Here is a 26,301-nt window from a genome sequence, read left to right on the forward strand (position 1 = left end):
GCCAGGCAAGGTTCAGCCAAGTCGTCGAGCTACTGGAGTGGTAAAGAAGAGAATGGTTCGTGATTTTTATTATAAGTTTTGTCCATAATACGTCCTCTTTTAGAGTAGATTTCGTATGTGATTGTGAATGTCTTTGCCTCCGTTTAACGTATTTGTTGGTGTTTTTTTTAAATATATTTTTGAAAACAAACAATGTTAAGGGCTAAAAATAGGTAGGCGACGGTGACTTAGACATCCGCTAATAAAGGATATTTGAAAATTAAACCCCTAAGGGGGTAAAATAGGGGTTGGAAATATGTGTAACCCACGCGAACGAAGTCGCGGGCAATAGCTATATCGCTTTTCGTATAGAAAATTTTGAAAGGATGGCAAAATCCAGAGATTTAGAGAGAAAATTTAGAGATTTGTGCAGGAATCATATTATGGACTCCAAAATGTTTTTTAAATTTTTTTTTTTATCTAGACTTGTTTTTTAACCCCCGACCCAAAAAGAGGGGTGTTATAAGTTTGACGTGTGTATCTGTGTATCTGTGTGTCTGTGTATCTGTGTACTTGTGTATCTGTGTATCTGTGTATCTGTCTGTGGCATCGTAGCGCCTAAACGAATGAACCGATTTTAATTTAGTTTTTTTTGTTTGAAAGGTGGCTTGATCGAGAGTGTTCTTAGCTATAATCTAAAAAAATTGGTTCAGCCGTTTAAGAGTTATCAGCTCTTTTCTAGTTTTCTTGTAGAAAAGAAGGTTAGATAACCGTTAGGTTCTTAATATTATGTCAATAGACAAATGTCAAGCTGTCAAGATGGACGTTGCCTACATACAGTAATTATTTGTTTGAAAATGATGTTTTGGAAAACTCAAATACTTTGGATCGTCGGGGGTGTTATAAATTTTTAATTTACACTTGTTAATTATGAAACTTATATTACATATATATTTTTCTTTACTAGATTTCGTAATGATAGCAAAAATATTATATTTTTTTTTTAATTATAAACTTTTTTAATTCAATACACCAACAAATATTATCAATAATAATCAAAAGGTTTTTCGTGGATTTCCTGTCTTTGTCTGCGTTTTAGTTTAATAACTTTGTACCTAGTTTTTTTTATCCTAGATCTTTCCATTGTAAGTACTTACGAGCAAGTGTCAAAGGAAAATTATTAATTTTTAACATTATTGAAAATATTGTTGTTTTGTGGGTCTCGTTAGTTTATTTAAGATTAATTTATTATTTACTTAGATATTACTTAACACTAATATTTATTTTTATTTGGAAAGCTTTAAGATGATTCAAAAAATTGTAAACCGACTCCAAAACAGTGATATTATTTCACAATATTCGGAAAAAATTGTACATTTTGGAATAGATTTTCCTCTGTACGTTGTAAATCGCTTCGCTTTTGCTTGAGCTTGTTGCCGTGGCATGGATGTGACAAAAAATGTGAAAAAATTCTACTTAACTTACCTATCAAACATTTTAAGTTATTTGGGAGGCTTCGGCCGTGGCTAGTTACCATCCTACCGACAAAGCCGTGCCGCCAAGCATTTTAGCGTTCCGGTACGATGCCGTTTAGAAACCAAAGGGGTATGGGTTTAATTTAAAAAAAAAAACTAAACCAATTAAATGTAATGCTTGAAAAAATGTTACGTCCATTCATGCACGGCATATAACGTGCTAAGCGATTTGTTTTTTCTTTAACACTTGTTTGTAAAGGCATATAGGTTTTGACTAATCTTGATTTTTTGTCAACCCTACTTATTTATAAAATACCAACATTCACACAACAGACGCATAGATAAACGTTACTTTACATTTGACTATCATCACCATCGCTGGCCCACTACCGAGAACAGGCCTCTCAAAATGACCTTTTGTCGTTGTGTGAGTGTTACCGCAGGGCCACAGGTTAGTCTCAAACGCGATAGCATACTCCGGCGTTATACTCGTATCTAGCAAAAACATAGCTTTAGAAAGGAATAAAACATCGACCACGTCTGGAGAGCGGAGGCGCTAGACTCCTTGACACCGCATGACGCATTGTTATACCGGTTTCCCACGGTGCGTTATATTGCAGACGGACGTGGACCAGCCCGCACCGACGCACCATGGGAGGCTTTGAACGTGGCTAGTTACCACCCTACCGAAAAGGCCGTGCCGCCAAGTGTTTGAGCGTTCCAATGCGATGCTGCATAGAAACCAAAGGGTTTAATAAAAACTGCCTTATCCCTTCCAGTTTATCCCGTTTCCACTTTAGACTGCATCATCACTTACCACCAGGTAAGTTTGCAGTCAAGGGCTAACTTGAATCTCAATAAAATTTAAAAAAAAAATTGGTTCGTGGTAACGCAGACACGTCATCGTCGTCGTCGTCTTTTCGTCGCGGTGTGTGGCTGCCCGTGGTCGTCGGCCGCGCACATTTACGCACCGTGGGAGTCAGGCATTACGCTGCTTGCGAAAAGCTGTGGCCCTACTGTTTATGTGTGGGAGACGGGTTTAGTTTGTTTATATATTGTAAACGTCCTGTGCATGTCTTAGGCTGAGAACTATAGAGCGCACTTTGACTTTGCTCAAACTTAAGACACTTATAACGAGACAGCTTTATATCGATGCCATAAATCTGTCTCGTTTTAACTTAAGTCTAAGCAAAGTCAAAGTGCGGTCTATAGATTTAAACCTTAGTCCCTAGATTGATCACTAATTTGTCATGTAAAGTCGGGTGTTAGAGTTGCAACATCCTCGTCTATTCGAGGGAGCAATATTACGCATGCGTTCTGGCGCATTCGTAACAGTCCGTTCAATTTCGGCGCTTGTTTAATCTTTGGCTTCGGCTAAAATTTTGGCCGAAGTTGGTTTTTTAGGACGAAACTTCCGAAGTTTCAGTCGGACACTTTTTTTTAAGTTCTTCTGCCGGTTTTTGTCTTACTCCTTGTGGATGATTTAAAGTTGTGCGGGTATTAGGAATTAGCTATTCACTATTTTATTTAATTACCTACAGTATAAGGCCTTATTCACACAAGCGTTATAAAAGCGCTGCGTTAAAACCCGGCGTTGGCGGGTATTAACGTTTGTACGCCTTAAAAAAGCGTTGTCGTGTGAACAGATACTTGGGAATGCATTTGTTCTATTTGAACGCTTTTTTAACGGATGTTTAAACAGCTCCCGTATGAATGAGGCATAAGTCATAGTAACGTAAAAGTTTACTTCAAAGTGATGTAACTCTTACATCCGTCTTTACTCATTATAAAGCTATTATTAATTCAGACATTAGTTTATTAGTAACGTTTTGTGATCGTGGTTTCGGTTGGGATTGGTATATGTGGTTTTTATCCTGTATATTTTTTAATTATCCTTGCTATTTATTACTATCAATATAATTGTTTTAACATTTAGAATTGTCACTGAATTTATAGGGACACAAAAAGGCAGCTTTTTAGGGTTCCGGACCTCAAAAGGAAAAACGGAACCCTTATAGGATCACTTTGTTGTCCGTCTGTCTGTCCGTCCGTCCGTCCGTCCGTCCGTCCATCCGTCCGTCGCGTCTGTCAAGAAAACCTATAGGTTACTTCCCGTTGACCTAGAATCACGAAATTTGGTAGCTAGGTGGGTCTTATAGCACAAGTAACCGAAAACAGAGAATTTGTGGTTACATCAAAAAAAAATCCGGTAACGAAAAAATTAATTTACTAAATCACATATAGATGGCGCTCTTTTCATTAACTTGCTATGTTGCACATAAAAATATTAAAATATCTTGTGCGATGGTACGGAACCCTTCGTATGCGAGTCCGACTCGCACTTGACCAGTTTATTATGATAAGGTTACATTTCACAGTCCTGGACCGGCCGCCTTCTCAGATGAGCTACTTGGAGCAGTTCTTGAAAGAAGCGCCAACGGAGCGGCACTACGACAACGTAGCTACTATGAATAACGAACAGAAGGTATGGCAAGTTTATATGTAGAGCTATTGTATGTCTTGTATACTAACTGTAGGGTTGATGGTACACTGCACCCAATTCAAAAAAGGTCATATTTTATACTGTGATCCACCTAGTTAGATAGTTTCGTCTTATATTTTTAACTGACTTCAAAAATGGAGGAGGTTCTCAATTCGTCCGAATCTTTTTTTTTTTTTTCATGTATGTTCCCTGACTACTCAAAAGACCCCTGAACCGATTTGGATTTTATTTTTGTTTGAAAGGGTATACTGTGCAGGTGGTCCAATATAAATTTGGTGAAGATCTGATGAATATCTTCGGAGATGGAGAACAGAACTCCTCAAGAGGAGCAAATTGCTCGCGATCAGTGTAATAGCTTAGTAAACAGTAGGGTTTTAACTGGGCATAGTATATTATAGTACAGTGGGGCCACTAAAAATTGTGAAATTTAAAAAGAAAAATAAAACCGACTTCAAGACCACAAGCGGGCGAGCTTCACAGTTGGATTTCTAATATTGTTTTATTATGCTCGCTCGACTTCATACCTAGGTACATTAAATTTACACGTGTATTATTTTTTACTTTTTAGTGTTTGTGGTTTTTGAAGATGGTTTTATCTTTCTTTTGAAAAAAAATTTTTTTTAAATTTTTATGTAGGTATTTAGAGCGCTCGACACAACAAAACTGTCGCTTTTTTTTAATACTAGTCAGTGTACTTTATTTATTATTTGTGTTATTATTTGTGCTTTGTTTAGTTGTCGCTAACGTTTAGTTGTCGCTTATCACGTACAGATGTCGCCGCAGTACCGTTACAGAAACGTTCAGCACTTTTGCAATGCAAAGGTATTCCCATTTTGCTTATTCATTTTATCATAATAGGCTATTGGGCGGCATGCATTGTAAACAAACCATTCAGTTGCAACTGCTCATTTAGAATAAAGCCACACGCACTATGCGTTGCGTTGGCGGTGCGGCGCTTGAGCAGTGCCGCTGCATCATCACACTATAATATTATAAAGGCGAAAGTTTGTGTATATGCGTGTGTGTGTGTTTGTTACTCATATACGTAAAAACTACTAGACGGATTTGCGTGGGAATAGAGATAGATTATCCTGGATTAGCACATAGGCTACTTTTTATCCCGGAAAATCAAAGAGTTCCCACGGGATTTCGAAAAACCTAAATCCACGCGGATAAAGTCGCGGGAAACAGCTAATCCTACATAGGGATCGCTGTACCATGCCACACGATGCATTAGGTATGACGTCGTGTCAACTGCCATAAAATTGTATCTGAAATGCAAAGCAGTCAGCTTGCAGACTCTCAATATATTTACAACAACATAATTCTTGTAAGACAAAATATTCTTAGTTACAAGAGAGTTGGCGATCTACACAACAGGCTGACTAGATACCGTAACAGGCTTGCGACTCCTACGCTCCGCCTCAGGAAGGTCCAAAAGTCATTTGTGGGAATGGGTATAATCTTTCATAACAAAGTTCCTCAATCAATTTTGGACTTGCCTATACACAAGTTCAAAAAATCTATTAAAAATATGCTCCTGAGTAAAGCATATTATACTATCGAAGATTATGTAAATGATAGAAGAGCGTGGATTTAACCAACAATTTGCTCCAGCAATGCGCGGGACTTCATTTGCTTTTATACATGGCATAATATTGTATATCAAATCTTTGAAAAGAGCAACCGCCGAGTTTCTTGCTCTGGTTCTTCTCGGTAGGAAAGGCATTCCGAACCAGTGGTAGATGCTTTTGACGATTCAAAGAACTTGTAAAAGTCTAATTGATTAAAAATATTTTGAATTTGAATTTGCAGTCCAAATGCAGTTGGTCTTCATAGTCAACATGTCTCCGAACAATAAAAGTTGCCCAATAGCCTATATTCTCATTTATTTATTGTTTATTTAGTTTTAACGTATATTTTGTTGCGCAGTACTAATTTTGTTTCACTCACTCGATTAACTTTTGTTTACTGTGTGTGCTAATATTGTTCCACTACTGACCGTTCGCTATAACTTAACACCTGTCGTTATGTTGGCACCATTGCAAATCACACAATAATAAACCCTAAGTTCTAAGGAATAAAGCGTATAAAGCAATGGTGCCAACATGACAGCAGTAGTCAAGTTATAGTGAACGAATAATATAACTATGCGACTTACGGCCGGTTCACACATGTCTCCGTTTTACTGTTCCATTTTATCGTGTACGTTTTTTTTTTCGTCGATGGCGTATGTAGTTGTATGAGCGACTTCACACATGGTACAGTATTCCGTATACAGTAAAAAATATCGTTCCGTAAAAAAATTACATTCCGTTTTGTCATCGAATACTGGACGGACGGAACGCAAATATACGGATACGTAGAATTTTAACGGATAGATCCATCCTTGTAGAATAGCGACGGTATACTGCGAGGTTTCTGTTCACACATCGCATCCAGTAATGACGGATCCGTTGAACGTTATGCGGTGCCTATGTGTGAACAGAGCATAAATTTATGACGTATCCGTTAAAAACGTACCAGTAAAACGGACTCCCATGTGTGAACGGGCCGTAAGGCTGAAATCTATAGAGCGCACTTTGACTTTGCTCAGACTTAAGACACTGTTAAAACGAGACAGCGTTATACCGCTGGCATAAATCTGTTTCGTTTTAACTGAAACTTAAGTCTAAGCAAAGTCAAAGTACGCACTATAGATTTCAACTTTAAGGCGCTGTGGTTAGCCAAGTTTCCTTCTCTCTCGCACATTGTAACATATTCATTGATGGGAAAGAATCAGTTTACAATTTTAACAAAATTAAATCGGTCAGATCCTAAACAATAAAATTACGTTCATATGACATATTTTTATCGTAATGAACCTTGTGTCAATAAAAGAAAATTGGGGTGAAAAGACATAATTATTAAAATGTTAGAATGTGTAGATAGGTATTTTCTTCAAGGAGGTATTATGCTGTTACCATAGGAGGACAATACATAAAGTGACGTTTAATTTTTGGCAACGCTTTAAAAGTTTTAGAAAAAAAAATTACTGTTGTAATTTGGTACCCAGAGCCTCAATAGAAAGTTTGTAGTGCTGATACATTATCTAGCAATGACACAACATCGTTTGTTTTATTGTTTTTTATCACATTTATTTTTAAATAGTCCAAATTGTAAAAGAATTTGGTATTTTGTTAAAAAAAAAAAAAAAAATTCATAACTTTTAGGGCAACTTAAATATGGCCGTGATGTAGAAGACTTTTTTGTTGGAAATGACCTCCTCTATTTCCCTATTGCGTTTGATCTACGACTTTTTGGACACCCTGTGTATAGATTCCTGGCATTATCAATAATGTTCCAAGGCTCATAATTAAAATATATTTGAGCCTCAATAGCTCAACCGGTAAAGGAGTGGACTGAAAACCGAAAGGTCGACGGTTCAAACCCCGCCCGTTGCACTATTGTCGTACCTACTCCTAGCACAAGCCTGACGCTTAGTTGGAGGGGAAAGGGAAATATTAGTCATTTAACATGGCTAATATTCTTTTAAAAAAAAAAATATTCTGAATCTGTCAGATGATGTACGGCTCACAACAATCGACGGCTCTCAGCGGGTCCGCGGAGTCGCAGGACGAATTAGAGGGACGCGCCGCCTCACCTATCTCCTGCAAGAGTTCACCCAGCGAGATGTCCACCGTATGTTGATCACACTAATATTATAAAGGCGAAAGTTTGTATGTGTGTGTGTGTGTGTGTGTATGTTTGTTACTCCTTCACGCAAAAACTACTGGACGGATTGGGCTGAAATTTAGAATGGAGATAGATTATACCCTGGATTAGCACATAGGCTACTTTTTATCCCGGAAAATCAAAGAGTTCCTACGGGATTTTAAAAAACCGAAATCCACGCGAGCGAAGCCGCGGACATCTTCTTGTATAGAATAGAATAGATTTTTATTCACTAACCCCCGATCCAAAAAGAGGGGTGTTATAAGTTTGACGTGTGTATCTGTGTATCTGTCTGTGGCATCGTAGCTCCTAAACTAATGAACCGATTTTAATTTAGTTTTTTTTTTTGTTTGGAAGGTGGCTTGTGGAAGAGTGTTCTTAGCTATAATCCAAGAAAATCGGTTCAGCCGTTCGAAAGTTATCAGCTTTTTTTAACCCCCGACCCAAAAGAGGGGTGTTATAAGTTTGACGTGTGTATCTGTGTATCTGTCTGTGGCATCGTAGCGCCTAAACGAATGAACCGATTTTAATATTTTTTTTGTTTGAAAGGTGGCTTGATCGAGAGTGTTCTTAGTTATAATCCAAAAAAATTGGTTCAGCCATTTAAAAGTTATAACATGGTTCATAATATTATGTCAATTGACAAATGTCAAGCTGTCGAGATGGACGTTGCCTAGATACATAATTATTTATTTGAAAACGATGTTTTGGAAAACTCAGATACTTTCATCAGCTAGTAAGAACATAAAGTAATCCAGCATTCTTTTGTCACAGTATTCCCTACAAGATCCTACATTAGGACCGGCGGTGCCCGGCAAGCAGAAGGTCCACCAGTTCTTAGTGAGGACGTTCAGCAGTCCCACCAAGTGTAACCATTGTACGTCGCTTATGGTAAGTGTGCATACGAGACATCAAACATTTTTATTTTATTGAAAAGGCAACAAAACACGTTGTAACTATCAATCAAGCCTCAATAGCTCAACGGTTGAAGAGCCGACTGATTTCCGAAAGGTCGGCGGTTCAAACCCCACCCGTTGCACTATTGTCGTACCCTACTCCTAACACAGCTTTGCGCTTAGTTAGAGGGGAATATTAGTCATGAGTAGCATGGCTAATAATCTTTTGTAATAAAAAATTTATTATTGTAATAATAAATTAAAAATCAATCAGGCTGTTTGCGTCCACTGCTGGACATAGGCCTTCCCAACAGCGCACCACCTCACACGATCCTCCGCCTTCCTCATGTACCCACTTCCCGCTATCTTCGCAACAGAGTTGGGAATAGCAGGGTGACCGGGAACTGGGGGCCTTTGTGTGTTGGTGCAGTTCATTGAGAGTAATGCCTATACTCACCACGCTGGACAGGCGATAAAGTATCTAACTATGAGAAGAATAGATCAGGATCTAAGAAGTTACCCCGAACAGGTGTACAAAATATGAATTTCGGATTTGTACAAAATATTAAAATCATGAAAAGGCTTGACTTGTGCTAGAAAACCTACCTACCTGCCAATAACATGATTTTAGGTCAACGGGAAGTACCCTCTAGGTTTGCTTGATAGACACGACGGGCGGACAGACGGACGGACGGACAGACAACGAAGTAATCCTATAAGGGATCTGTTATTCCTTTTGCCGTACGCAACCCTAAAAACAAATTAAACACAGCTGCGTTACGCATACCACCGTGTTGCAGTACTTGTTTTGCGATCACTGCAATGGTGTACGTTTGTCCCCAGATTGGACTCACACGTCAAGGTGTGGTGTGTGAGACGTGTGGTCTGGCGGTGCATACGCGCTGCTGCGGGCGGGTGGCGCCGCGCTGCCCGCTGCCTCCCGAGCGCTCGCGCAGACCCCTCGGCATCGACCCCGCACGGGGTCAAGGCACCGCCTATGAGGGCTATGTTAAGGTACGTGTAATCCGGTTCGAAGGACCAAAATCATGCTACAAGTGTACGGAAAGAGTACCCCTTGCATGCTGACGCCTCGGCATGGACCTCGCATGGTGTCAAGACATTGTCTACGAGAGCTATGTAAAAAGTGATCTGGTTCGAAGGACCAATAATATGCCTTACCGCTTACACGCCGACCCCACAGTATCAACTCTGCACTGGATCGAATCATTGCCGACGATGGCTACATTAAGGGAGAATTCGTACGACCAAAAATGTGCCAGTTTGGCCTTTCCATTTATGGAGCTCGTTACGGTGCGTTTTATAATCCATCCCCTAAAGTTCACTCCCTGCCTTGTTAGTTGAAGGTGTAAAACTATACTCAATCCACGGAGAGAAATCAGTATAGGGCTCTCTCTGTTACGTAATCCCATACAAACGACAAAGACAAAAATATGAATCTGTTGCCAATGAGTGTTTGTTGTAGGTGCCGAAACCTGGCGGTGTGAAGAAAGGCTGGATGCGACAGTTTGTCGTGGTGTGCGACTTCAAATTGTTCCTATACGACATATCACAAGACAGGTAAGTTATTCATTTTAGGGTTCCGTACCCAAAGGGTAAAACGGAGCCCTATAATTTTTAAAAAAAAAAGAATATTAGCCATGTTAAATGACTAATATTCCCCTTTCCTCTCCAACTAAGCGTCAGGCTTGTGGTTAGGACTATGAAATTTCAGTATAATATTATGTACCAGTATTTAAACATCAAAGTCTCGCCTACTGTATGCCTGTCTTTGTAAATACATGGCTAAGAAAATTCCTAAGAAAATAAGTTTGCTTTCAGAAACGCTCTGCCGTCAGTGTGTGTAAGCCAAGTACTGGACATGCGCGATCCTGAGTTTAGTGTGACGTCAGTCAAGGACTCCGACGTTATACATGCGAGCAAGCGGGACATACCGTGTATATTTAGGGTAAGATGCTGTATAACTTGTCATGCCATCAGTATATGTAAGCCAAGTGCTAGATATGCGTGACCCTGAGTTCTGTGTGTCATCTATCAAGGACTCCGACATTATACACACGAGTAAGCGATACATACCGTGTATATTTAGGGTAAGATGTTGTATAATTTGACATATCATCAGTGTCCGTAAGAAAAATGCTAGACATGCGTCACCCTGAGTTCAGTGTGACATCTGCCAAAGACCCCGATGATATTGAACTTAAATACAAGAACAAGTTTTCTATACTTATACACGCGAGTAAGCGAGACATATCGTATATATTTAGGATAAAATTTTGGGGAATTTGTCATATCATCAGTATTAAGAACTCAAACATTATACACGCGAATAAGTGAGGCATACATATTTAGGATGAGATTTTTGTATAATACGTATATAATTGCAATGTTATAATTGCAGTGTTTTTTTATTAGATTGTAAGACTTTGGATAAACGTTGAAAACTAAAGTTTGTAATTTTTTTTACCAGATATCAACATCACAACTGGAAGGCGGTAAAAGGTACCACACACTAATGCTGGCGGAGTCCGAATCGGAGAAGACCAAGTGGGTGGTGGCCTTAAGTGAATTGCATAGGATATTGAAAAGGAACAATTTACCCGACAAATGTGTGAGTTCTTGCATTAACTTTACTTTCTAATCCCCCAGCTTTTAAGCCAGAAACAGATGTTGAAAAAAGAATATCATAAAAGTTATGTCCTTTCCCGGAATGTAAGCTATCCTTGTGCCAAACATCAAATTCGATTAAAGATCTGATAAAATAAAATAATTTTATTTTACCTTAGAAACTTATTTCATTTCATTACATATTGTTGTCTTTCAGAAAGCTAGCAGAAAATTTTTCGGATTTACAATATTAAGTAGTAGGGACTATCTCTATAAATTTAAAATTTCCAATTTTGATAACTTCACAAATTACATACGCACAAACACACACACACGTCACATTAAATGCTAATTTTGTTGCTTTGAGACTGAGGAGAAAGAGCGGGGACCCTGAGATACAGGTTTTTCAAACTTAAGGGTCCGGCGACACAGTTGTTGAATGTAGCCTATGTCACCCGGACTTTTACGACGAATCAATTAACACCTTAATAATCAAAATCGGCCCAGTAGTTGAGGCGCTACGGTGGAACACACAGAACCTGGATACAAACATACATACATTTTTTTTTGAAAAAATGAAAATATAGGTTTAACCTCTTTATCGCTCTCGATTTTCATCTTATTTTTTAAATCTTAAAATAAATTGATCTTAATTTTTGTCAGCCCTAGCACAGACTACGGTCTATTTGGGCTGCAAAATTTCAAACACCAGTCCCATTTTTTGTCTAGTGCTTTGGTCTACAACAACTGGTGTAAAATGTTCTTTTTTAATAAAAAAAAAAAAAAAATACAAAGACTGCTAAAATCATAACCCTTCCTTTGGACTTCGTCTGTGATGGCGTTTGCTGGCGCGCGTGCTGTGCTTGTTTGGAGTGTTTTTTTTGTTAAGAGTGGCTGGTTTTTGTGTTAGTTGGTGTTTTTTGGTGGTGGAACTGACTGGGAAGTGCTCTAAAGGGGCGCCGCGCGTATGTAGGCGGGCGCCGGCGCAGACGGAGTCCATACTTGTATAAATTCAATAACTTGAAAATATCACAAACTTGACATTGGCTAATCAGAGTAAAGCCAGATTTAAAGGAAAAAAAAACCCTTCCTTTTGGCTTTGCCGCGGTCGTGTAAAAACAAATTTTCATTTGATTCCATCTCTTCAGGTCTACAGTGCCGCTGTACTAGCGGACGCGAGCGGCGCCGCCGCAGTGCGAGGCGCGCAGTGCGCATGCGTGGTGGAAGGAACCAGGGTGTGCGTTGGTGGGGAGTTCGGGCTAGCGTTACTTGACTTGGAGCGGGCCGAGTTGGTGCCGCGGCGAGCCATCGCGCCTGTGCACCGCCTGCGATACGTGCCCACCGAACAGTTGCTAGGTGAGTACTGTACAACTTGTGTGTGTTGTACACCATAGGTGTGCTGAAACGTGGACACTGACAAACGGCCTTGTCCACAAATTCAAAGTTGCTCAGCGAGCTATGGAGAGGGCTATGTTAGGAGTTTCCTTGAGGGATAAGATCCGAAATGAGGTGATGAGAACCAAGGTCACTGACATAGCCCAAACTATTAGCAAGCTGAAGTGGCAGTGGGCAAGCCATGCGTGTCGTAGAGGCGATGGCCGTTGGAGCCGGAAAGTCCTTGATTGGAGACTGCGTTTAAGCAAACGTAGTGTGGGACGCCCTCCAGCACGATGGACCGATGATATCAAGCGGCTGGCGGGAAGTGGCTGGATGAGGAAGGCTGAGGACCGGGTGTGGTGGCGCTCTTTAGGGAAGGCCTATGTCCAGCAGTGGACGTCCACAGGCTGATGATGATGATGATAATGATGACTGTACAACTTCTAACAAAAAGTCTCGAGGCTTTCCTGCACTGACAGGCATCAAATGGTACCTACATTTGACACTAGGAGGCTATGAAACGACAAGGTTTCTTTGATTATCCAAGGTATCTTCTTCTCTCTGGGCTGGTTTCCGCACTTAAACGTTTACGTCTGTTGTGCGTTATCCAAGGTATAACCAGAACGCTAGCAAAAACTTAGGGTTACTATTACTACCTAAACACAATCCAATGCCATTTGCCTTATCTTCTAGTTTTAGTGATTTAGTATTTTTCAAACCCGCATTGCACAGCGTGCAAAACTCTAGTCAATGCCCTATTTATGACGCGGCATTAACTCCGAGTGGCCTATTTACGCAACGTTCGTTGACCTCTAGCGTCAGTCAGATGTTTTGTTTTGTAGGATTTTTTGAAAAGTTTTCTTTCGTAGTTTTTTTTATGGTATCTTATCAGTAATCATCAGTACTATCACCTGTCTTCGTTTTTGCTAGCGTTCTGGTTACACCTTCTATTTGATAGATGTCGGTTTCATTATCAAACCGAGAGCTTCCTCACCCTAGTTCACTCTGTCATTGTTTGCAGTGGTGATCGCGGGTAGAGGCAGACATGTCCGTCTGGTGCCGATTCGTGCGCTGGAGTGCCCTGAAGCGGAGAGCGTCAAACTGGGCGAAGCGAAAGGGGCAGTCGACGTGGCCGTCGGGGAACTACATTCTTCCGCGTACGGCTTTGCTGTAGTGTGTAAAAGACAGGTCAGTCACTAGAGATAGTTTCAAATCCACACTTAATATTATAAATGTGAAAGTGTGTCTGTCTGTCTGCTAGTTTTTCACGACCCAAAAGATTGACCAATCTTGATGTTTGGTACAGAGTTAGCTGACATCCCGGGGAAGGATATAGGCTAATTTTTATCCCGGAAAATCAAAGAGTTCCCATGAGATTCTTAAAAGCCTATACGTTTAACCGATCAGTATGAAATTATCATCCCGTAAATTGACATAAGCAACTTTTTATCCCGGAAAATTAACCAGTTCCCACAACTTCCTCACTAAACAGATTCAAAAAATCTAAATCCACGCGGACGAAGTCGCGGGAATCATATAGTATCTTATAAACTACCCAATACCCATATATAATCTCTATTTAACTACAATAAATTTAAATCATTTTGGAAATGGTTCGACGAACCTGTGTGTTCATCAAACCTTGTCCAAAAAAAAGTAGCTAGTCTAAAACCAAAAAAAAAAAAAAATACTAACGGACCGCGAGGCATAGCCAAGGTCTGCACCCTTACATAGTCGAAGTCTCTCGGGTTCTCTAGGGTTCTCCATATAGCTATTTCTTTGACTTTTCTTCGCCATGCCCTGCCGTTTCTCGTATGTCATCCCCCCATCTTTGATACTAGCACGCCTATACTATAGTTTAAAAATATTATTTACTCGCATAATATAGTGATTTGGTTACTTCACGCTTGTTTGCAGAATTCGTGGGTAGTTATAGTGTACGAGATAACTCGGACCGCGGCGCGTCGGTGTCGTGTCGCAGAGCTGAGAGCGGCGGCGCCGGTGCTGAGTGTGCAGCTGCTCCGAGGCCGCTTACTCTTGGGCTATAGAGGCGGCCTGGTGGCGCACACGCTGCGGCCCAACCACGACCCGCATCCTCACCCGCCTGCAGTCTGTGAGTATCGCGCCTTACTTGACACTGAGCTATTTTTGAGGCGATTTGGGTTCTTATACTTTCTAGTTTGTTTCTGGTCCAGTCTTTAGCTTAAACCAGATACCAACCACCCTACCGGCAAAGCCGTGCGGTTTAGCATGCCAGTGCGATGTCTTGTAGAAACCAAATGGGTACTAGTTTTAGCCCGCTTCTATTGTACACTGCATTGTCACTTGCCATATAAGTATCATATAAGATAAGTATAAGGTAAGATCACAGTCAAGGGCTAACATGTATCAAAAGCAAAGCGAGCGCGAAGTTTTACAGTGTTGCCCATGGGAGGCGCATATTTGTTTCCTTTTCGGCACCTCCCGGAATCAAATCTAGGGTAAGTATTCGCAATTTGATAAAACGAGCACGAATTTTTTTTTCGGCTCCCGGCCCTCGAGGGCCGTTCGGTCTCTTGGTCTGCAGCATTCTGCCCTGCTTTTTTATAATAAAAAAGCAAGCAAACGAGCAGGCGGGTCACCTGATGTTAAGTGATTACCGCCACCCATGAACATATGCAGTACCAGAGGAAGAGCCAATGCGTTGTCCGCTTTTCAGGAATTTGTTGGTCCGCCCCTTGAATAACCCCATGTTGTAATCCAGTGGGAACACCACCGATGGGAGAGCCACTCTATTGTTACGCCACTGCCTTGATTAACACCTTGCTGTTCACTAGAGGATGCCTGCGACTTCGTCCGCGTGGATTTAGGTTTTTAAAGATCCCGTGGGAACTGTTTGATTTTTCGGGATAAAAAGTTGCCTATGTGAATTACAGGGACGTAAGCTACCTCGGTACCAAATTTCATACAAATCGGTTAAGCGGATGGGTCTTTAGGAATCCCGTGGGAACTCTTTGATTTTCCGGGATAAAAAGTAGCCTATGTCCGTCTCCTGGATATAAGCTGACCCTGTACCAAATTTCGTCAGAATCGGTTAAACTGTTGGGCTATGAAAAGGTAGCAGACAGACAGACAGACAGACACACTTTCGCATTTATAATATTAGTATGGATATTTTGTTGCAGCGCTGGTGCATCCCGAGAACCAAGTGGGCGTTTTCCTAGCACACTCCGGAGCTAGGCCCCTCTGTGCCAGGCCTGCGGGTCAGGACTGGCTTCTGGTGTTCAGTGCTCTGGCGTTATACGTGGACCGTGCGGGATTGAGAGCGAGGGATACTGAGCTGATGTATACCGCACATCCTGTGTACCACGGTAAGTGTTACGATATTGCGGATCGTTCACGATATCGTAATAATTAGTGTTTTCAATTTTCAAAGTAAGATAACTATTCCAAGTGGGGTATCATATGAAAGGGCTTTACCTGTACATTCTAAAACAGGTTTTTATTTATTTTTATGCATAACAGTTTTTGATGTATCGTGCAATATGCCGATAAATTACCCGAGTACGGAACCCTCGGTGCGGTCTGACTAGCACTTGGCCGGTTTTTTCTTTCTTTCTTTCTGTACATCTCTAATGTAAACGTTGTTCTGTTTTGCAGCCATCAACGACAGCCATTTGCTGATATTCACGACGTCACACATCGACATCTATGATATCGAGTCGGGAGAGTGGGTGCAGACTATTAATTTACGTAAGATGATTTTGATGAATATTATAAATGCGAAAGTGTCTGTCTATCTGTCTGTCTGCTACGTTTTCACGACCCAACCACTGAACCGATTCTAATGAAATTTGGTACATGGGATACATCCCGGGGAAGGACATAGGCTACTTTTTATCCCGGAAAATCAAAGAGTTCCTAAGGGAATTTAGAAAACTGAAATCCACGCGGGCAAAGCCGCGGCCATCCTCTACTTCATAATATTTTATACGAGATCGACTTCATCATTTCGACCAAGCGGTGTTTATAATAATTTCAAATGTTGTGTAGTAAAATGTTTTCTTTTGGGGAAAATAGCCGTAATTCCAAACGTAGTTTTCCCTTTGCCGTTTTTGACATGAAAAATCGTGTATCTGAAGCGAAATTCGTTCACCCGGCCTGTCTCGGGGTGAGGTGTGGTTAGAGGGACGCAGAGATAACGTTATTTCCTTCCCCTGTGCAAACAGCACTAACTTAAACTCTACCCACCAACGAGTTGTCGCTTCCATGAACGGGGCTCTTAATAGACAGATCTCTAAAAAAATTATGTGGTTGCAGCGAACGCGCGTCCTTTAGACGAAGCGGGTTGGATTGTTTTAGTAGGAGGGGCAGGCACGGCCTTCCCCTTCACTGCTGATACGGCGCCCTACCTCGTCTACCTGCGACCGCTACTATCACGTAAGTATTACATTATAATTTTTACATCTCCCATTCTTTTCGAGGGATCCTTACTCGCAGGGTGCCAACGGGCCCTATTACTAAGCCTCCACTGTCCGTACCTTCCTCATCCTCCCCGTCCTCCCCTCCGTCCGTCCCTTCCTCTGTCTGTCCTTCCATCCGTCCCTTCCGCTCGTCAGTCCCTCCGCTCGTTCGTCGTTCCGTCCGTCCGAACGTCCGTCCGTCGATCAGCGCGCTTTGTCTCGTGAACCGTAATAAGTAGAGTTTAAATTTTCACAAAATTTACGCTATTGCAGCTGTATATATAATAAACAACAAATAATAAAAATTTAAAAATGATCGTAATAAAAAATTGTTGTTTCTTGTGCGATGGTACGGAAATCTTAGTGCGCTAGTCCGACTCGCACTTGACCGATTTTGGATTTATTACATGTTTTAGCTTCCCTGAAGAAGGTGGCGGGGAGCGGGTGGATGAGGAAGGCGGAGGACCGTGTTTGGTGGCGCGCTCTTGGAAAGGCCTATGTCCAGCAGTGGACGCATACAGGCTGATGGATGGATGGATGGACATGTTTTAGCTTAATCCGGTTCGAAGGACCATCTCATCATAGTCATAGCTGTAACATAGTGTCATGTTTCAGAGGGCCCGTTGAACCTAGAGCACACGTCGTACGGCACAAACAAGCGGCGGTTTTCCGTGCGCGAACAGTCTCACCAGGCGATAGAGGCTCACAATCGATTGTAAGTTTGTACACAAAAACCAACCTATACCCGCAACTTCGCCCAGATGGATCTAGTTTTATTTAGATATAGAATTTTTCCAGAAAAAAAATCTTGATTGCTCTCTTGAAACTCTCCCCTTGTGGGGGTCTCCAAAAATTTTTTTTTTGCTTTTGTGGAGTGGGATATCAAATGAAAGAAAAAAATCTGAGTTCATAAATATCAATTAGTAAAATGTTATTTAATTTTATGTTGTTTATAAACAGATCGGAACGTCGCTCGAAGTTGATCTCAGCGCCAACAAACTTCGCACATGTATCGCACATGGGCCCTGGGGACGGCATCCGGTCACAGCGTCTGTTGGACCTGCCCACCACTGTGGAGACTGCGGATCATGATCACCATCACCAGGTAACTACAGGCCCCCATGGACTGGGGCCCTGGGGGCCTCAGTTCCCGATTCATAGGGGACTGCTAGGGTGCCTAATGTAAAGGCTTTTCGATTCAAAATAAAGGTTAGAAAGTGGCTTAATTTTTATTGCGAGTTTCTTTTTTCATATTTTTTTTTTAAAGGTTTACTAGCGATTTAACATAAACTTAATAAATATAATAAATACATTGGTTTTTCTATCATGCTCAACTATGTTAAATCATTTAAAAGTAAACACTGCATGCAAATTCCGTACAAATACCACAAAGAGTTACAAAGAAGATATTATGCTAACTAACGATTTTTCTAGTTCAATGCAGTATGAAAGATACATATTATATAATACATATTATAATATAATATATACATATTATATTATATAGTATATAATATTTACATATTATATTATATAGTACAAGTTGGTTGTGCAAAAAAATATCATCTTAGATTTTTGACGACCTCAATGGCGCAGCGGTGAGCGCTGTGGTTTTATAAGTGGGAGGTTCCGGTTTTGATTCCCGCTAAACCATACATATCTGTATGGTGCAACATGCAGCATGCGATATGCACCGCCCGCCCTCCCACTGCTAAACATGCAGGAAAAGCCAGCAACGACCACTGCCACCACCAGCTTTTGGTTCCTTGTATGACATACAAGCACAGCAAAGACTTCCGCAAAGTAACGCCTTCTTCTATACAACATTATTTTTAACCCCCGACCCAAAAAGAGGGGTGTTATAAGTTTGACGTGTGTATCTTGATGATATGTTAATTGAAACACGGGCTTGAAATTTATAATTATTTAAGTATATTCAAAAATACAAGAGAACTTGAAACTTTATTACGCGTAACGCGGCAGAGACAAGACGTAAGAGTGCAGTGTTCCCCAATGACAGATGGACAATTGAATGTTGTCTATGGGCTGCGTTCCATTTTACCAACATCCTCCTCTGAACGCAGACCCATTGCCTTGGAGAATCCTATGTGCTTAGGCCGGTGCAGACCCTTTGTTAGAACATCAGCCACCATGTCTTGAGTGCATTTGTAGAGTACGGAAACTTGCTTGCTTGTCACCCTCTCTCTTATGAAGTGGTAGCGGACATCTATGTGTTTACTTCTTGCATGGAACACATCATTTCCTGAAATACTAATGGCACTTTGATTATCACAGTAAACGGAGATAGGTGTACCTTTTTTGCCACATTTCTCCGAGGCCGAGTGTTCACATATATAGGAGAGCTGAAACTTTCTTCAGGTATGTATGTTTCATCATCAGGATTAGTATAGTGTGATGATTGACTTGAATCTTGGTGTGATGAAGATGTTGACTCATTCTTTTTTTCATCAGGCTGACTTTCCTCTTCTTCTGTGTCTGTGTCAAATAATGGTACATAAATCGTTTCTGATGATGATGAGTTTGATGTAATTTGTTTTTTATTTTCCTTTTCCTTTGATAAATTTTCATTTTTATTTTCTAATAATATATTGTTTTCTATTGACAAGTCATTTTCCATGTTATTGATTTTATTCCTTTTTATTGTAGACTCAAGGAATACAACATCCCTGCTAGTTATAGCTTGTTTGGTATGAGGGTCTATAAAACGGTAGCCCTTTACACAGTTGCTGTATCCAACAAAAATTAACTCACGTGATTTAGCATCAAGCTTTTGGCGACATTCTTTTGGTATATGCACCATGGCCTTGCACCCAAAAATCTTCATGTGGCTTAAATCTGGCTGCTTGCCAGTCCATACTTGCTCAGGCGTGATGTCAGAGAGGGATTTGGTTGGCGAGCGGTTGATGATGTGTGCTGCAGTAACCACTGCTTCGCCCCAGTAGTTTTTCTGTAATTCAGCATTTAATAACATACATTTAGCTCTTTCAATAATAGTTCTATTCATCCTTTCGCTTAAGCCATTTTGTTGAGGGGTGTATGGATTGCTAAATTGGTGCAAAATACCAAATTTTTTTAAATAATTTTCAAAATTTTTATTTTTATATTCTTTCTTCCTGCTAATTGATTTTCCACCATGGTCTTAAATTCAATAAACTTTTCAAATACCTCGGATTTACTTTTAATAACATATACAAATACTTTACGTGAAAAATCATCTATAAAAGTGACAAAGTACCTGGCACCTCCAAGTGTTGCTGTTTGCATCGGTCTACACACATCGGAGTGAATGAGCTCTAGCAACTCAGTTGCCCGGGAGCCCTCACTTGGAAAAGGTTGCCTACTCTGCTTTCCTTCTAAACAACTTATACAAGTTATATCTTTCTTCATCGGAGACAATTTTACACCGGTAGTACAGTTAGGTATCTTGTTTATATCAGTAAAGTTTAAGTGGCCCATACGCTGGTGCCACAGATAGGTATCACTTTCAATAAGAGCCGGCATGGCGTGACCTTCCTTGTAAGCAGTATTAAGTCTATACATATCATTTATTAAGGTGGCATTTGCTACCTTCTGACCTTTTGTGTTTAATATTTTGCAACCATGTGCGTTAAACTCCACTTTACATCCATTTTTTATAATTTTACTGACTGATATTAAGTTAGTTTTGAGCTCTGGTACATAAATGACATTTCTAACCTGAATGCTCCTCAAACAGCCTTCAGCGTCGAGTAGTGGGATTGTGATGTTGCCACAGCTTTCAACGAGCAATGCTTTATTGTCAGCTATCCTTATGCTTTTGATAGGTGGAGGCATCTCATCTTCTAGCCAGCTTCTGTGCATTGTCATGTGCATTGAGGCACCAGAGTCCACGTACCAGCTCTGCGAGTCATTGAGGGTTGTTGCTGAAAAAGCGGCGATAAATCCATTATTATCATTATTGTTAGATTTGTTGTTCTTCTTAAACCAGCAGTCCCTGCTCAAGTGGTTATAACGGTTGCATCGGAAACACCTAGGTCCCTTCGGCTTTGACTGCTGTTGGTGCTTCGGAGGGTTACTTTTACTGTTTGTGTAAAATGCGGTAGTATCAGATGATTTAACTTCCTGTAAGAGCTTAGTTTTAATCAGATCTGCACTAATTGTTACACCGGAACTTTCAATACCCATTATCATAGGCTTATATACATCGGGTAACCCTGCCAACATCAATGTCCCGAGCCATTCATCATTTACTTGGAAACCAATGTTTCTCAATTTATGTGCGGAGGTCATAATCTTATTTACATAGTCTTCCACGTTTAAGCTATTCTCTAAAGTAGTATTAATCAGGTCTTTCAGGAGTCCTACTTTCCTAGTTAAGCCCGAATCTTCAAATGCCCGTGACAAATTGTCCCATACTTCTTTGGCCGTAGCGGCCTCTCTAATATGCACGTATAATGTGGGGTCAATTAATAAAATAAGTTTAGATCTTGCCTTAGTGTCTTTCTTGGGGTCAGGGTTGACATTATCGATGCATTCCCAGAGATCTTCCAGCTGCAACAGAGCCTTCATAGAAAAACTCCACGTGGCGTAATTGTCACGCCCTTTGAGTTTTTCACACAAACTTAAGTGATTACTTGCTGACATTTTACTTGTTATTATTTAGGTATGGGACGGCCCATAACCTGATGATATGTTAATTGAAACACGGGCTTGAAATTTATAATTATTTAAGTATATTCAAAAATACAAGAGAACTTGAAACTTTATTACGCGTAACGCGGCAGAGACAAGACGTAAGAGTGCAGTGTTCCCCAATGACAGATGGACAATTGAATGTTGTCTATGGGCTGCGTTCCATTTTACCAACATATCTGTCTATGGCATCGTAGCTCCTAAACTAATGAACCGATTTTAGTTTAGTTTTTTTTTTTTTGTTTGAAAGGTGGCTTGATCGAGAGTGTTCTTAGCTATAATCCAAGAAAATCGGTTCAGCCGTTTGAAACTTATCAGCTCTTTTCTAGTTACTGTAACCTTCACTTGTCGGGGGTGTTGTAAATTTTTAATTTACACTTGTAGTAGGAAATATTAGTATTAACGTATGAAGGTTAGCTAGATAAGGAACGTTATATTTGTTATTGAATATAAGAAACGTTATATATGTTATATATAATATAATATAATAATATATAGAAATATAAGAAACGTTATATATGTTATAACAGATGTTCGGCAGTCGAGACAGCAGTAAACGGACGTCACCTCTAACGATATCACACCCCACCGGATCCTATAACGGTACGTGTTTCATTTTACGGTAACTTAAATGGGGACCCACAGTCAACACTTATCTCAGAGGAAACCACAAGAGGCCAGGCCAATGTCAAATTAAGGTGCATGAGACGATCTGACCATGAAACCCAATTTAATTTGGTTTTCCGCAAGTTGTAAATTAATACAACAAAGTAGGCTTATGGCATTCTAATTCCGACAATGGCAGTATCGTCTTCACAGGATTGCATAAAAATCTTTACTTGAAAGTGTTCAGTTTAAGAAATTAGTCAAAATAATGAGTTTGACGTGAGTTAGTCACAAATTGGTCGATACTATAGCTAATTTCTTAAACTGGACCCTTTCAAGTAAAGATTTTTGTATAAACCTGTGAGGATGATACTGCCATTGGCGCAATTAAAGTGCCATAACCCTACTTTGTCGTATTAGTTTACAAATTGCGAGAAACCAAATTGAATTTGAATTTCGCGAGCAGACCCGTGCACCTTAAAATCAACATTGTTTGTTAACAGGGCTCTCTCCGTCACTCGTTTCATACAATCGTAGTTCCAATTTCATTCTAATATTAAGCAACCAAAGTCCATGAAATTTTGCAGACATATTCTAGAAACTAATATCTGTGTCTGTGGTGTTTTAGATTTTTCTAAAAATATGTATGTAGTTTTAAAATTACAGGGGCTCAAAGATTTGTATGAAAATTTTTAAGAGCGCGTAACTTTGAAACCGAATATTTTAACAGAAATCTGGAAAACCACAGACATAGATATTAGTTTCCAGAATATGTCTGCAAAATTTCATGGACTTTGGTTGCTTAATATTCAAATGAAATTGGAACTACGATTGTATGAAACGAGTGACAGAGAGAGCCCTCTTATGCTAGCTTTGGTAAAAATTGTTGATATCGATACAAATGATTGTTTTGGGCAAACGTTGATAAGATGTGTTATCAGGATCATGGCGCGGGCGATCCCGCGACGCGCCGACCGAGGCTCCCCCGTCTCCGCCCACACACCGAGCGATGGACAGGTGAGGATCATCATCATCATCATCATCATCCTCCTCCTCCTCCTCCTCCTCCTCCTCCTCCTCCTCCTCCTCCTCCTCCTCCTCCTCCTCCTCCTCCTCCTCCTCCTCATCATCATCATCATCATCATCATCATCATCAACATCATCAACATGATCAACCCATTGCCGGGCCACTACTGAGCTCGGGTCTCTTCTCAGCTGAGTGAGAAGGGTTTACCTTTGAGTACATAGAGAACTCTCAGGTATGCAGGTTTCCTCACGATGTTTCCCTTCACCGATAAAGCAAGTAACCCTCTGTGCGGGAGTCTGACTCGCACTTGGCCAATTTTTAGGGTTCCGTACCTCAAAAGGAAAAACGGAACCCTTATAGGATCACTTAGTTGTCTGTCTGTCCTATAGTGTACTAAGTATTAAGTAAGAAACCTATAGTGTACTTCCCGTTCCCTAGAATCGTGAAATTTGGCAGGTAGGTAGGTCTAATAGCACAAATACAGGAATAAATCTGAAAACCGCGAATTTGTGGTTACATTACTTAAAAAAAATTAAAACGTGTTTCAATTTTAAAGTAAGATAACTATACCAAGTGGGGTATCATATGAAAGGGCTTTGCCTATAAATTCTAAAACAGATTTTTGTTTATTTTTATCCATAATAGTTTTTCATTTATCGTGCAAAATGTCGGAATAAATACCCGAGTACGGAACCATCGGTGCGCGAGTCTGATTTGCACTTGGCCGGTTTTTTTATTGAATTGTTTATACACAGGTCGGTCGGTGGTGGTTCGCTCGGCAGCGGGTCTGCGTTGGAGCGATGCCTCACTCCACTGAGTCTGGGTAGCATGAGCTCTCTACACGACGTGCTCAAGGTAAAGCCCTGACGAACAGTGCTTACTGCGGCGTGATTCCCTAACTCAGGCTGAGATCCATAGAGCGCACTTTGACTTTGCTCAGACTTAAGACACTGTTAAAAAGGGACAGTGTTATACCACTGGCATAAATCTGTTTCGTTTTAACTGAATCTTAACAGGATAGTCTAAATGTAAATTTTTCAAAATTTTCTTCATAGTCCAGTAGGCATTTGCCTTCATTTTATTAACCCTCGATCCAAAAAGAGGGGTGTTATAAGGTTGACGTGTGCATCTGTGTATCTGTTTGAAAGTTATCAGCTCTTTTCTAGTTTTCTTATAGAGGTTTTTGTGTTGGGGGTTTTATAAAATTTTTTCAATGTTATTAAGACGATCGCAGTCGGGTTTTAGTTTTCAACTTTATCTTCACACTAATGTCACACTATCACACTAATCACATTATCACACTAGTATTATAAAGGCAAAAGTTTGTGTGTATGTTTGTTACTCTTTCACGCAATAACTGCTGAACGGATTTGGCTGAAATTTGGAATGGAGATAGATAATATCCTGGATTAGCACATAGGCTACTTTTTATCACGGAAAATCAAAGCGTTCCTATGGGATTTCGAAAAACCTAAATCCACGCGGACGAAGTCGCTGGCGTCAGCTAGTGTCCAATAATAGTGTTGTTATTCACAGGTGGGCACGGAGTTAGGCGAAGGCCTACAATCGGAGGACAGTAGCGGGGCTTCCCCGCCGCATCCCAACGACCCCTGATGGTGAGGACTTGCGATGGGCACGATTGCTGATTTGAAATCATTTTTAGGGTTCCGTACCTCGAACTAAAAGGCGCCCTTATAAGATGACTCGTTGTCCGTCTGTCGTAGTCTTCACAACTAAATAATTAGTTTATTAAATCACATCAAGATGGCGCTGTCCGTTTTAAAACAAATAAATAAACTTTTATTTCAGGCCGTAACCCATAATTATGTGTACAACAACAATCACTTAACCTATGTTGGTACGATTAACTTCCAAATTTTTATCCTACTGATTTGAGTTTTCTTGTACCATGGTGCGGAACCCTTCATGTGTGAGTCTGACTCGCACTTGACCGTTTTTTATTTGGTTTATGGATAAAAATTGTTCAAAAATTTCATTCCAGAAGTCAACTGGACACGTATTGGAAAATCGACATGTCCAGGTTCTACGCTTGCTTCTGTTAGCGCGGCGCGCTGTGGCGTGACGTCACGCCACGCCACGCCACGCCACCACACGCCACGCCACGCCACGCCACGCCGTGTGGCGCGCCATACGGACGATAGCTTGATTACCATACAGTGATATATTATTACATATATTAACGTACCATATAGTAGTTATATCGTAACGTGTTATATGACGCATTCTTGTTAGATGTTTTAGCTGAATGATTCCAATATTTACAATAGTGAATTATTTTTGGCAAGCAAAATAATTCAGCTCAAGGCACATTGCGGCGGAGGCGAAGCGACTCGTCTTTTCTGAAAATGTAACAAATTAACAAAGATTATAAACGTCCAGATAGACAAATCTCATATAATTACGTTTTGAAAAGTGAAGATAAAAATGTAATGAAATAAAATCCCAAGAGTCAGTTCTTTGTAAATCTTGTAACTTATAATTTAAATTTTTATATATAAAAAGTGAGGCTATAATTTATTTTAATTATTGTAAAATAAATTTTAATAAGTGCTTATTTATTTGAGGTAAAACGTCTAACAAAGTGTAGTTAATGTGTTTTACACTTATGAAATAATAGTGTCCTTTAAAAATAATTTTAACTGAGTACAGTTAACAGGGCTCTCTCCGTCACTTACTCCATACAATCGTAGTTCCAATTTCATTTGAATATTAAGCAACCAAAGTCCATGAAATTTTGGGTGTTTTAGATTTTTCTAAAAATATGTAGTTTTAAAATTACAGGGACTCAAAGATTTGTATGTGAATTTTTAAGACCGCGTAACTTTGAAACCGATATTTTAACAGAAATCTGGAAAACCACAGACATAGATATTAGTTTCTAGAATATGTCTGCAAAATTTCATGGACTTTGGTTGCTTAGTATTCAAATTAATTTGGAACTACT

General features: G+C 40.2%; 1 protein-coding gene across 5 annotated transcripts in view; it reads left to right on the plus strand.

Moving 5' to 3' along the window:
- LOC123878095 (serine/threonine-protein kinase Genghis Khan) overlaps positions 1–26,063 on the plus strand; it is a 63,978-nt gene extending 37,915 nt beyond the window's left edge. Inside the window, exons 24-45 of one of the 5 annotated variants that reach the window (XM_045925155.1) lie at positions 2–55; positions 3,833–3,939; positions 4,729–4,779; positions 7,519–7,638; positions 8,446–8,562; positions 9,411–9,581; positions 10,051–10,145; positions 10,407–10,533; positions 11,056–11,196; positions 12,341–12,548; positions 13,591–13,757; positions 14,487–14,682; positions 15,734–15,919; positions 16,209–16,301; positions 16,869–16,988; positions 17,627–17,726; positions 17,972–18,116; positions 22,234–22,306; positions 23,251–23,326; positions 24,092–24,191; positions 24,873–24,952; positions 25,339–26,063. In XM_045925155.1, the coding sequence (XP_045781111.1) occupies positions 2–55; positions 3,833–3,939; positions 4,729–4,779; positions 7,519–7,638; positions 8,446–8,562; positions 9,411–9,581; positions 10,051–10,145; positions 10,407–10,533; positions 11,056–11,196; positions 12,341–12,548; positions 13,591–13,757; positions 14,487–14,682; positions 15,734–15,919; positions 16,209–16,301; positions 16,869–16,988; positions 17,627–17,726; positions 17,972–18,116; positions 22,234–22,306; positions 23,251–23,326; positions 24,092–24,191; positions 24,873–24,950 (2,525 nt within the window). In that variant the 3' untranslated portion in view covers positions 24,951–24,952; positions 25,339–26,063. The remainder of the gene's footprint in view (position 1; positions 56–3,832; positions 3,940–4,728; positions 4,780–7,518; positions 7,639–8,445; positions 8,563–9,410; positions 9,582–10,050; positions 10,146–10,406; positions 10,534–11,055; positions 11,197–12,340; positions 12,549–13,590; positions 13,758–14,486; positions 14,683–15,733; positions 15,920–16,208; positions 16,302–16,868; positions 16,989–17,626; positions 17,727–17,971; positions 18,117–22,233; positions 22,307–23,250; positions 23,327–24,091; positions 24,192–24,872; positions 24,953–25,338) is intronic. The other 4 variants (XM_045925151.1, XM_045925152.1, XM_045925153.1 and 1 more) reach the window with 4 other exon arrangements.
- Positions 26,064–26,301: the final 238 nt, after the last annotated feature.

Source organism: Maniola jurtina, chromosome 25, assembly GCF_905333055.1.
Source record: "Maniola jurtina chromosome 25, ilManJurt1.1, whole genome shotgun sequence".
Taxonomy (NCBI): Eukaryota; Metazoa; Arthropoda; class Insecta; order Lepidoptera; family Nymphalidae; genus Maniola; species Maniola jurtina.